At 38.7% G+C, this 14079-nt stretch overlaps 1 protein-coding gene across 1 annotated transcript in view; it reads right to left on the bottom strand.

The window, feature by feature from the left end:
• Positions 1–1739: 1739 nt before the first annotated feature.
• The window catches only part of LOC124596487 (tRNA (uracil(54)-C(5))-methyltransferase homolog), a 112985-nt gene continuing 100645 nt past the window's right edge, over positions 1740–14079 (bottom strand). Inside the window, exon 8 of the mRNA XM_047135637.1 lies at positions 1740–1980. Within this exon, the coding sequence (XP_046991593.1) occupies positions 1778–1980 (203 nt within the window). The 3' untranslated portion in view covers positions 1740–1777. The remainder of the gene's footprint in view (positions 1981–14079) is intronic.

The raw sequence follows: 14079 nt of genomic DNA, 5'->3' as shown, positions 1-14079 counted from the left end.
AACACTGTGCACTCAACCAACTCCCCCCACCCCCCACCCCCAATCAACAGATGCCAAGTTATAGCCCATCAGTAGCACTAATCTAGTGTGGGAAATATTTTGGCTAGTGAGAAATCAATTTTACTCTGATCAGGATGATCACCTTTAAAACAAGATTAAAATCACAATAGTTTTATATTAACTATTAAAAATCTTTAAGGAAATCTTTCCAAAAAAGATGCAGATTCAAAAGATTTAAACAGAAGTGGGAGCGGACACAATTAAAGAAACAGCTGTTCTAACTGAAACTCCTCTAGTAACACACAAGACGGTGGCACTGTCTCGGCCAGAGCTACAATTTATACATTATTTTTACTAGGTGTATACACCGCATATGGCTCAATGAAGCAGTTCAGTTTCATTACTTTTTCATGACTCTCGTGACGTTCATATTCTGTACACATCCTATTTTTGCCTGAAACTTATCTTGCATCCATAAAATTGTACAAGTACTGGAAAACGGTTTCTGACCAAAACCATCGTACAGTTAAAATTAATTACTCAGCAGCTTCACGTGTTACAATATGGCATTTCTACTGTTTATCAAAGCTGTGGAACACACCAACAAAAGCTATTTATTGCCTTTACTCATTCTGTTAATCATTCCCTAGCCAGGATTTTTAGTTGTTGTATTGGCTCTATCTACATGTATTGGAGGGCAGCGTGGAGGGTAAAAATCGTAGAGGGAGACCGAGAGATGAATACACTAAACAGATTCAGAAAGATGTAGGTTGCAGTAGGTACTGGGAGATGAAGAAGCTTGCACAGGATAGAGTAGCATGGAGAGCTGCATCAAACCAGTCTCAGGACTGAAGACCACAACAACAACATGTATGAATTTGTATAGCAAAGTCTTGACAAGCTTTCAGTTAGAGGAATGTCTTCAAAAACAAAGGTAACCCAGCTACGATTCCAGAATGGAATTATGTTAATGGACATGCCTTAAATGTATGGAATGCCTGCTCTACTTCTGTAGAATGCCCTATGAAATGTTAAAAAATGGCTTCTGCCAATTTTTTACAATCAGCCCACATATAATGTTCCTCAGTTCAGATTAGCCTCAACTGCTGCCTACTGAGTCCACCCCTCAAATCCATTTGATTATTTTATGTCACAGTTAAGTTCCCTATTCAATCTTTGGTCTGCGGTCCTTGTTTCTGCTTATACCCAATCTGATTGACTCACCTCTATACTTTTTTACCTTTCTTGCTATTTTACTTCCAGTCCCTACATGTCTACTGCTTTTTCTTACTTTATAAACCTGTTCCACTAACTGCAATTAATCTCCACTTTATCCACTTTATTAATTAATGGGATTATGTCTAACTTGTAGTTAGAATCAGATGGTATGGCTGCAGTTATCTTTGAAAAGATAGGCATGTTCCCCTTTTTTCAATACTTCGGTTTCTACATTGTTCCCTTTACTACTAAAATTTTGAGTTGATTTGTTTTATTTTAGCTCTGCCTTTCTCTTCATGCCTCTTTCCTTTCAAAGAGAGCAACTTTTTTGTTCCAAAACTTAAGATAATATTAACACAAAGGTATTTCTGGTTAATGATTTTGAATTCATGGAAGAGAACTTGCGAGTAATTTTGGCAGTAAATTAAAAGTATCATTTTATCATCTCATAGTTTGTCACTGTAGATATATTTTAAAGCATTCAAGAATAATATACGACAGCAGAGATTTTCTGTCTTTATTAAAACAATATTAGATAAAAAAATATACAGCACTGATGTCATCTTTCAAATAAAAGAATTAATTCAGTATGAAATGTATGTGGGAACATATCAACAGGAATTATCTGGCGTAAGTGAAATTTCCCAGATTCTTGAAGCTGAACAAAATTTGAAAGAGTGTTAGGATTATCTGCTTTACAAGACACATAGACCACTCTCCTTATTTGTGGGCAATTGTTCAGCACATCCACAACTTTTGGACCTGAAACAGAACAAACATTGTTCAGTTAACACAAAAACAGTAAAAACCTTTGACTAAACATTTTATTTTAGTAGTAAATTTTACATTTTCCTGTTAGATATTTCTGGTTAAAGACAATTCTCAAGCAAGTGATTACTGAGCTATTTACACACACACACACACACACACACACACACACACACACACACAAAGAAAAATCTAAAAAAATGTGGCCTCTGAAGAAACTATTGTTTTGTACATAACAGCTGCAGCAGTGGACACACTCATATTGAAGATAAATACATAACTAAATTAAGCCAAATTAAAATAGGTGAAACTGTAAACTGTAGTCTTTTTTGTCAAAGTGTGAAGTTATTTCCCAGTGGGAGCTATAACTGTAAACCATTATTCGTGTTATATGGATATTCATATTAAGCTTAGCAATGATATAGTTGTCTGAAACAGGCATGTACATCACTAATTGTTCACAGTTCAGTATGCTCCATTCACGCAATTTCAGCTGAGCCAGACTGCCAAGAAATACTGTGAACGATTTTTCGCAAACATAACACACACATTACCTATCATACTCACAAAGAGATGCAGTGGCCATGACATCCTTTTCTCCTGATACTGTCCATTTGCTCCGTAATTGTACCATCCCACATTCCAAATTGATGATTTGTGGAGTGTGCCTCTTTGCTGCACTGGGGACTTTACAAGGGCTGTTCAAAAAGTACTTGAGTTTTATTTACAAAATCACTCTTCAATCAGATACAATTGTTTGGCACTAGTCACCTTCAAAGTAGACCCCTTCAGCTTCTACACACCTCTCACAACACTGCTGGAAGCACCACTGGAAAGTCTCTTTTGGTTGGGTGGGCAGCTGCTCCATCAAATTTTGCATAACGTATTCGCTATTCTGATATACGTTCCCTTTCAGTGTCTTTTTCAGATTAGGAAAAAATCAGAAGTCACTTGGAGATAGGTCAGGGGAACAGTGAGGTTGACAAACCACAGTCATGTTGTGTTTGGCCAAAAACCTCTGAATTAACTGAGAACAATGAGAGAGTGCATAATCATAGTGAAGGTGCCAACTGCCCGCTGCCCACGATCCCTGTTGTCTGCATCTCATTGCTTCACAAAGGTGATGCAGAACCTCTTGCTAGTACTCTTCACTAACATTAATATCTTCTGGGGTGTTCTCGTGATGGACCACACCATTGTATTTAAAAAAGGTGGTCAGTAAGACTTTCCTATCACTGCGGACCTGCCTTGCTTTTTTGGGTCTCCAGGATGATGGCTGCTTCCACTGCAATGACTGGAACTTTGTTTCTGTGTCATACCCATCAACCCAGGCTCATCACCAGTGATCACTGTGTCAAGAAGGTTGGGATTACTGTTCACAGTATCCAGCAAGTCCTGCAATCTCTGAAGAAAGTTGCTTCTGCTCAGTTGTTAGCAATTTTGCCACAAATTTTGCTGAGATCCTCCAGAGGTTTAAATTTTCTGTTAAAATGGAGATGAATGGATCTAATACTAATTCTAACCTAGTGTGCAATTTCTCTGATCATGATTTGTTTGTTCTGCATCATCAGTGTCCTTACATGATCGATAAAAACCTCATTTGCAGATGTTGAGGGACTGCCTGAATGCCTTTCACTTTTGCTAAAGAGCAGCCATCTTTGAAGCAGTTGTACCACTCCTGTGTTGCACCCACTCCTTCATCCCCAAGCACTTGTCAATCCTGCAAATTGTTTCAATTGAGAATTGCCTACCTTAAAATAAAATTTTATACACTAAAACTATTCCACTTTTTTTCTGTAATTTTTCCACAACACAAAAACCAAAGACTACCACTTACATGTGCACGGAATGTTCAGGTAGGCTAGAAAATTTAAAATGAGAAATGAATAGGTTAAAGTTAGATGTGGAGGGCATTAGTGAAGTTTGGTGGCAGGAGGAACAGGAATTCTGGTAAGGTGATTACAGGGTTATAAATATAAAACTGAATAATGGTAATGCAGGAGTAAGTTTAATAATGAATAAGAAAATAGGAATGCGGATAAGCTACTATGGTCAGCAGCGAACACATTATTGTAGCCAAGATAGACATGAAGCCCACATCTGCCACAGTAGCACAGGTTTATATGCCGACTGGCTCCGCAGATGATGAAGAGAGTAAAGAAATGTATGATGAGATAAAAAAAAAAAGATTTGAATAGTTAAGGGAGACAAAAATTTAATAGTCATGGAGGACTGGAAATCAATAATAGGAAAAGGAAAAGAAGGGAAAAATAGCAGTTGAATATGGACCAGCAGAAAGGAATGAAAGAGGAAGCCATCCGCTAGAAATTTGTACAGAGCACAATTTAATCATAGCTAACACTTAGTTTTAAGAATCATGAAAGAAGGCCGTATACATGGAAGAGACCTGGAGGCACTGCAAGGTTTCAGATTGATTACATAATGGTAAGACAGAGATTTTGGAACCAGATTTTAAATTGCAAGACATTTCCAGGAGCAGATGTATGTGGATTCTCACCATAATTTCTTGGTTATGAACTGTAGATTAAAACTGAAGAAACTGCAAAAAGGTTAGAATTTAAGCATATGGGACCTGGATAAACTGAAAGAGACTGTCAAGAATTTCAGAGGGAGCATTAGACAACGATTGACAAGAACAGGGGAAAGGAATACCGCAGAAGATGAATCGGTAGCTTTGAGAGATGAACTAGTGAAGGCAGCAGGAAATCTAATAGGTAAAAAAACAAGACCTAGTAGAAATCGTAGGATAACACAGGAGATATTGAATTTTATTGGTGAAGGGATAAAGTATAAAAATGCAGTAAATGAAGCAAGCAAATTGAATACAAGTGTCTAAAAATGACAATGACAGGAAGTGCAATATGGTTATACAGGAAAGGCTATAGCACAATGTAAGGATTTAGAAGCATATATCACAAGGGGAAAGATAGATGCCAACTACAGGAAGATTAGAGAGACCTTTGGGGAAAAGAGAACCAGCCATATGAATATAAAGAGCTCAAATGGAAAACCAGTCATAAGCAAAGAAGGGAAGGTGGAATGAGTATATAGAGGGTCTATACAAGGGTGATGTTCTTGAGGGTAATATTATGGAAATGGAAGTCTGCAACAACGAGATGGGAGATACTGCGTGAAGCATTGGACAGATCACTGGAAGACCTAAGTTGAAACAAGGCCCTGCATGTAGACAACATTCTGATAAAACTACTGATATCCTTGAGAGAGCCAGCCACGACACAACACTTTCATTTGGTGAGCAAGATGTATGAGACAGGCAAAATACCCTCAGACTTCAAGAAAACTATAATAATTCCAATTACAAACAAAGCAGGAGCTGAGAGATGGGAAGATTATTGAACTATGGGTTTAATAAGACACAGTTGCAAAATGCTAACACGAATTCTTCACAGAAGAATGGAAAAACTGGTAGAAGTCAATCTCAGGGAAGATCAGTTTGGATTTCGGAGAAATATAGGAAAATGCAAGGCACTACTGATCCTACGACTCCTCATAGAAGATAGGTTAAGGAAAGGCAAACCTATGTTTATAGGATTTGTAGACTCAAAAACAGCATTTGACAATGCTGACTGGAATCTCTCTTTCAAATTCTAAAGGTGGCAGTGGAAAATACAGGGAGCGAAAGGCTATTTACAATTTGTGCAGAAACCAGATGGCAGTTATGAGAGTGAAAGGCCATGAAAGGGAAGCAGTGGTTGAGAAGGGAGTGAGATAGGGTTGTAGCCTGTCCCTGATGTTATTCAGTTTGTATATATAAAATCTGGGGTAGGAGTTAATGTCCAGGGAGAAGAAATAAAAACTTTGAGGTTTGCCAGTGACATTGAAATTCTGTCAGAGACAGCAAAGGACTTGAAAAAGCAATTTAACAGAATGGATAGCGTCTTGAAACAAGGATATAAGATGAATATCAACAAACCAAAACAAGGATAATGGAATGTAGTCGAATTAAATCAGGTGACGCCAAGGGAATTAGATTAGGAAATGAGACACTTAAAGCAGTAGATGAGTTTTGCTACGTGGACAACAAAATAACTGATGATGGTCAAAGTAAGAGGGGATATAAAATGTAGACTGGCAATAGCAAGAAGAGCATTTATGAAACAGAGAAATTTGTTGACATCAAGTAGAGATTTAAGTTTCAGGAGCTCCTTTCTGAAGGTACAAGGTGACACATGGGAGACGGACGGTTTTGAACTGCGTAGTACTGAGGGCACGGTGGTGGGAGGTGGTCGTGGTGGGGATAGTTCTGATCATGGTGGGGATAGTTCTGATCCACCCAAGACGTCATTTCATTTACTCAGTCACTATGGAGCAGTGGGACTTGCAACGTCGAGTGTTTGTCTATGACAGTTTCGTGAAAAGTGGTGAGTCTATTATTGCTATGCAGCAATTGTTTCGTGCGCGGTTTAATGTCGGTCAACCTCAGATGGGTGGAAAACTTCAGATCAACTGGAAACATACTGGATAAGAAGCACCAGAAAATGTTGAAAGGGTAAGGCAAGCGGCAGTCAGAATTGCAGGACCGTCGGCGAGACGTCATGCTAGTGAGTTACAAATCAATCGTGAATCTGTTACATGAATTTTGCATAAAGAATTAAAATTCCATCCCTACAAAATGCTCACTGTCCAACAACTTAAGGAAACTGATTTTGCTGTATGAGAAGACTTCGCTCACAGAATGCAAGTGATTTTGGGATCGAATGAAAATGAAATTTTATTGATGAGTGATGAAGCTCATTTTCATTTAAACGGGACCATGAATAAGCAAAACCTACGTTACTGGGCTCCAGAGCATCCACACTTTATCCACCAGCATCCTCTACACTCAGAAGAAGTAACAGTCTGGTGTGCTCTTGGCTCTGTTGGCATTATTGGACCTTATTTTTTGAGGCGAAAGGGGCCACAGTTACTGTTAATTCAGTTCGTTACATTTGTATGCTTGAAACATTCTTGAAACCAGAACTAAGAAGATGACGAATCCCTTTAAAACGAGTTTGGTTCCAGTAGGATGGGGCAACATCGCAAACTGTGAACACTTCAATGACAGTTCTAAGACGCATGTTTCCTGGCCGGATTATCTCACGTTTTGGCAATGTTCCTTGGCCTCCCAGGTCTTCCGACTTGTCAGTATGTGACTTTTTTCTGTGGGGGTACCTTAAGAACTGTGTCTCTAACCACAAAACACGAAATTTGAATGAGTTGAAGAATGCAATAATTCAAGAAATTGCTGCCATCCCTGCAGAGATTTTAGACCGTGTGATGGGGGATTTTGAGAAGAGACTTGAGTCCTGCATTAAAAATGATGGACATCACCTTGACGACATTATTTTTCACAAATAACTTTGTTAACTAAAATGGCAAATAATGGACTTTGATTTTGTGTAAATAAACATGCATTAATTTTAAAGTTGGCTGAGTATTATTTCATTAAAAACTGTCCGCCTCCCGTGTGTCACCCTGTATTTGTATGGAGAGTAGCCATGTAAGGAAGTGAAACACAGACAATAAACAGCTTAGACAGGAAAATAATAGAAGCTTTCGAAGTGTGGGTAGATCACATAACTAATGAGGAGGTACTGAATAGAACTGGGGAGAAAAGAAATTTGTGGCACAACCTGTCTAGAAGAAGAGATTGGTTGGTAAGACACATTCTGAGATATCAAGGGATCACCAATTTAGTACTGGAGGGAAGCAGGAAGCAGGTTCAAAATCATAGAGGGAGACCAAGAGATGAATACAGTAAGCAGATTCAGAAGGATGTAGGCTGCAGTAGTTACTCAGAGAAGAGGAGGCTTTCACAGGATAGAGTAGAATGGAGAGTGAATCAAACCAGTATTTCGAATGAAGACCACAACAACAACAACAACTTTCTGAACAGCCCTCCTACATATTATTGATAGATTATCTGCCCTGTTGCCTCCTTATTATAACTCATGATGGTTCGTGGCACAGTCATGGCATTTCCACTTGCAAGTACTCAAGTCATTATATTTAGTTTCGGTTTTATCTCTAGGCTACATTCAATGCACTACAAAATGCAAGACAGGCACAAAATAAGATGTTTTTAATTGATCATTTCATTTGGGATTAATAGATTTTGAGAAATCTTTTGACACGGTTTGCACAATTTATTAGTGTGCTGTATTTGCTTTGTTCAACGTAATCATACATCATCTAGTATGTTGAAAGTATCTGGTTCCATTTTGAAGCAAACCCATTTAGTTATGCCTGCAGCAATTTGACCACTGCATGCCCGCCTGTCCCCCAATGAATTAGAACATACTTACATCTTAATGACTTTTACAGCAGTAAAAAGCAAGAAAATCACAGTGGACTCCACATTGTGAAGTAATGGATAAGTTGTCATACACACAAATACATATAATTTATTATTGAATTTAGGAAGCTGGTTGAAACCTGAAATTGATAGCAGTGGGTTTTGGGTGGAAAATTTAAGTGTTTATTGAAAGGATGGGTTAATGGGAAATGGAGGTGGTGTACTTGTTGCAGTAGACAAGAAACTCAAATCCTTTGAAATAGAAACTGAAACTGCATGTGAGATTGTTTGGGCAAGGCTCAGTATCAGGGGTGGTCGTAAAGTGGTAAACTAGACAAAAAAGCAGTAGTGTCATATCTCAATGAGACACTTGAAACTTCCAGCACAGGAAGAGCAGGCAGAGGAACTGTGGCACAAGGTTAAAATAATAACTAGCCATGCACTAGATAGATATGTACCCAGTAGAACAGTTCATGATGGGACATTCACTGTAAAGAAACTTCTAATGGAACAGAGGCTGTTGCATAATACATGTAAAAAAAGAATGGGGCTATAGACAGACACATGCTGAATGAAACACATTTGGTTGTAAAGAAAGCAATGCGTTAAGCTTGCTTTCAATGACTGCCACAGCAAAATATTGTCAAATGATCTTTCACAAAACCCGAAGAAAAGTAAAGGCTGTTTGCAGCACCAAAGTTAGTGTCCAGTCACTCGCAAATGAGACAGGAAGTGAAATTGGGGTTAGTAAATCAAAAGTTGAAATGCTTAACCCAGGAGAAGTACACCAATTTAATACTCATACCATTGAAAAAAAGAGTGAAATATGGGTTAATGTCAGTGGTGTTGAGAAACTGCTGAAATTGTTGAAACTAAATGAAGCTACAGGGCCCAATGGTATCCCAATCAGATTCCACATTGTATTTGAGGGTGAGTTAGCCCTCCTTCTATAATATGTCATACGCCCTTCAGATAAAAAACTGTGCCCAACAGTCAGATGAAAGCACAGATCACATTTATTTACAAGAAGAATAGTAGACGTGATCCACAAACCCGGTGGGGTCAGGGATTTTCTCTGCCTCGTGATGACTGGGTGTTGTGTGATGTCCTTAGGTTAGTTAGGTTTAAGTAGTTCTAAGTTCTAGGGGACTGATGACCATAGATGTTAAGTCCCATAGAGCTCAGAGCCATTTGAACCACTTGATCCACAAAACTACCGTCCAATATCCTTGGAATCAATTGATTGTAGGATCATATAATGTATTCTGAGTTCCAAAATAATGAGATATCTCAAATAGAATGACCCCCTTCGTGCCAACCAGCATGGATTATGAAAACAAGCAAAACCCAACTTGCACTTTTCCCAAATGACACACTGAAAGTTTTGGATTGAGACTGTCAGGTAGATGCAGTATTTCATGATTTCCAGAGAGTGTTCAACTCAGTACCACATCTACACTTACTATCAGAAGTGTGATCATATGGGCTATCAAGTGAAATTTGTAACTGGATTGAGGGTTTTTTGGTAGGAAGGATACAGCAAGTACTTTGGCTGGAGAGTCATTGTCTGATTTAGAAGTGACTTCAGGTGTGCCCCAGGGAAGTGTGTTGGCGCCCTTCTGTTCATGCTATACATTAATGACCTTGCAGACAATATTAATAGTAACCTCAGACAATTTGCATATGACACAGTTATCTATAGTGAAGTACTGTCTGAAGAAAACTGCAGAAATATTCAGTCAGATCTTGATAAGATTTCAAAGTGGTCAAAGACTGGCAACTTGCTTTAAATGTTAGAAATGTAAAATTGTGAACTTCACAAAGTGAAAAAACATAGAGCCCTATGACTATGATAGCATGAGGCATGTTGGAATCAGCCAACTCATACAAATACGTGGGTGTAACACTTTGTAGGGATATGAAATGGAATGATCACATAGGTTCAGTTGTGGGTAAAGCAAGTGGTAAACTTTGGTTTACTGGTAAAATACTGGGGAAGTTAAATCAGTCTACAAAGGAGACTGCTTACAAATCATTCATGCAACCAATTCTAGAATATTGCTCAAGTGTGTGGGACCCGTTAGGATTAACAGAGGATATCAAACAGAGAAGGGCACCACAAATGCTCATAGGTTTGATTGATCTGTGGAGAGTGTCACAGAGATTCTGAAGTAACTGAACTGGAAAACTATTGAAGACAGATGTAAATATTCCTTAGAAAGCCTACCTATAAAGGTTCAAGAACCAGCTTTAAATGATGATTCTAGGAATATACTTCAATCCCCTACTTATCACTCACATAGTGATGTGAGGACAAGGTTAGTTAATTACAGTGATTAAATAATTATTCTTACCACACTCATTGTGTGAATGGATCAAGAAGAAACCCTAATGACTGGTACAATGGGATGTAGCCTCTGAAATGCACTTCACAGTGCTTTGCAGAGTGTAAGTGTAGGAATGAGGAGGTTCTGTGAAGAACTGGAGAGGAAAGGAATATGTGGAAAATACTGACAAGGAGAAGCAACAGGATGATAGGACATCTGTTAAGACATCAGCGACTGATTTCCATGGTACTAGAAGGATCTGTCGAGGACAAAATCTGTAGAGGAAGACACAGATTGAAATACATGCAGCAGATAAAGTTTAGGTGTAGACGTAGATGTAGAAATGGTCCAAGAAATGCAAGATAGAGTTCAACATGAAAATGAAGAAATAGTGGACTAACAAAAAAGCTCAAGGTAACAATAAGAAAACACCTAATATACTGCAACAAAACACCAGTAATAGCATATGATAACAGCACAAGAAATGCACCAATGTCCATAGGTAGCCCAAATGAGTTTAAAATTTGTCATGTAGTGGTGGTTTGTAAAAATTTAATAGGTGATTTGACAATATTATGAAAAGAATAGTTGCCATTCACCATGTAGTAGAGATGCTGAGTTGCAAGACTCAACAAAAAGACTGTCAGAAAGTAAGCTTTCAGCCAACAAGGCCATATCGGAAATAGACAACACACCCACACACTCTCATGCAAATGCAACTCACACACACACATGGCCACAGTCTCTGGTCCCATCATGTGCTGATGTTACAATCCGGCCTCAGCAGCCAGAGACTGTGGCCACGTGTGTGTGAGTTGCATTTTCATGAGTGTGTGTGGGTATGTTGTCTATGTTGACTACTGGAGAAGTTCAGCATAAGACTCACCATGAGACACGAGCATACTCTGGCATATGGAAGACTGTGGTACATTTATTTTTGCATTAAGATTTAGCTGTTAGCTGTGTAAATGATCTATGCCCCACTGACTCCACATTGATTTACAGGTACTACAAAATCTTTATACAACATTTCAAGAGACCTAACTTGTATGCATTTGTATAAGCTGGAAACTAAGCAACACTCAACTGTTTGGTTCTTCCACGAGGAACAGAAATCAGCAAGACTGGTTCCTTGCAAAGTACTTCAAAGAAAAGATTGCTTCTTTCTATGGTTACATGGACATGTGACTATTGCTTGGCTGTCGGCTGTTCCTCAGCTTTCCCATGGGACTTGGACAGGAGTGCAAGCAGTGTAGCTAGTGTAGGCTACCCACCGGGCAGCCCTATTGTATGCATTCTGTGCATGTGCAACCCCTGCTCACACAAAAGAGTCCACGGTGGTACAGTCATGTACAGTATAGTGTGGCTGCCTGACTACCCACATGGTATCCCTGTTAGCAACCATCCCACCCCACATACCCCAGCCTGTTGCTGCCTGCAGGTGGCTGGGCATCTGTGGGTGAACACTTGGGTTGGAACAGCCTACTGCAGGGGATCAAAGAACTGTTAATGCCAAATGGTATACAACACCTGATTTCCAAAATGTTGTCAATGAAATTATCACCATGACAATGGTGGAGAAAAATTGCCAGTGCATGTCTCATCATCCATATTCACCTGATTTACTACCTAACAATTTCTTTTCATTCACTTATGTCAAGAAAGTAGACAGTCGTGTCACATCAGAAGCTGTTGAATCTTTCCAGAGCGATGTTTTTCAGGTTCCAACATCAAAGTGAAAAACAGTTTTCAGAATTGGTTTGAATTCACTCAAAAGTGTATTGATTTGGAAGGTGGGTATTTTGAGAAACAATAAAATTATTTGTACCCAAAACTGTTTTTATTTCATTGTTTTTGTAAAATGCTTTTTCAACTAATGGTGCTTTTCCAAGTTTCTAACATCGAAACACTTGTTGGGTCTTGGGTTGGCTTTTACAAATTTCAGTAATGTAAGTGAATTAAAAGTTTGTACAAATGCTGCTATGTTCTCTAATGTGCCATTAACCTTATGCACAGTATCTTTTTGACTTCACTGAGTCAGCTGTGCTGGAACAGTCTTGATGGGAAGCAGGCTGCAACACAGCTTTTCTGCAGATTTCAATGTATTAATTATTCCTTACAAGCCTTCTACAAAAATATTGATGTCAGAGAGCTAACCCATTTTTTAATAACGATAAACTGATTTTAACACTGTATTGCCCTGTTAAAATTTTTTACCTTCATTTTATTTTTATCGTGATCGCAGGTATTACCCTCTGAAACCCTCTTGGCAGATTTAGGCTAATTTCAACCAACATCAACCCACCCTTTAGAAATTAAAAGAAAGTAATCTGAGTACTGCATCTTCATCACACATGTACCTGGGAAAATGAAGGTAAAATGTCAGCATTACAACCATAATACAACTGGGGTGTGGTAGTTGCCCCAGAGTTTGCCAACTAATGACTATTATCTCAAGAGTTTTCCATCTCCTCCATATCTAACAGTGGTTACCATAGCAAGTCCTGAGTTTGCATCATCATTCTATAGCTTAAAAACCCCTGAGGCACTAAATAAAGTAATGAATGGCCAAGTATGCTCAGATGTTTGAAAATACACAGGGGGATTTCCTTACTTATTTTCTTTTCTTTCCCCTCACGGTGCTATTAAAGCAGTGGGTACGGCCATCATGGTGCCTCTTCCAGGTCATGTACAATTAATGGCCACTTACAATTAGGTTTGTCAAACACTGTCTTTTTTTTTTTTTTTTTTTTTTTTTTTGGTAGATTCATCAGACAAGAATACCTTGTGATTCCATTGATATACTTTGTATGCAATTTGTGATACTGTTTGGACCTGGCAGCAGGAAAGCAGTGGACTTTTAGGCTGACATTCTCCGTTGAGCATGTTATAGCTGTGGCTAACAGTATTAAATTAATCTTTGCTTGTTGGCAATATGCTGCATACTAATTATTGTTGTGGTGTGAGCTACTTGCAGCTGGGCTCTCGGCCAGGATGAAGTGAGCTGACCTTGGATGGTGCATTCATCAGCACCGCTCAGTAGCCATCTTAATGCTTTTCTAGCATGTCCATGCCATGGTCAGTCATTACTTAATTTTCAGTATGATAGCAATTAGCAGCAAATTGTGGCATGTAGATTGAAATGCTGAATCTTATCAAAAATGTTGATGTTTACTGAGTGTTTGAATAAATTATTTTACTGAGTGTTTGAATAAATTACGATTCATTACCAATTAACAATCGATGTTCTCACTTGAAACAGTCATCATAGTATCCCTGGAGGAATGTTTCATGAGATTAGCTGTACAGAGAGTTTGTTTGAAAAGTAAGGAGAGACTGCCCTAATATAGCGGGCCTGGAGGAATACCAACAGGGTCACTATACATGGAGACCAATGATGAGCACATCGCATCCTGCAATAATCTTCGGATCTGGTGTAAGTATTGTGAG

This window comes from Schistocerca americana, chromosome 2 (genome assembly GCF_021461395.2).
Source record: "Schistocerca americana isolate TAMUIC-IGC-003095 chromosome 2, iqSchAmer2.1, whole genome shotgun sequence".
In the NCBI taxonomy this organism is placed as follows: domain Eukaryota; kingdom Metazoa; phylum Arthropoda; class Insecta; order Orthoptera; family Acrididae; genus Schistocerca; species Schistocerca americana.
The sequence above is the reverse complement of the archived record's forward strand: the minus strand, read 5'-3'. Positions and strand labels throughout refer to the sequence as shown.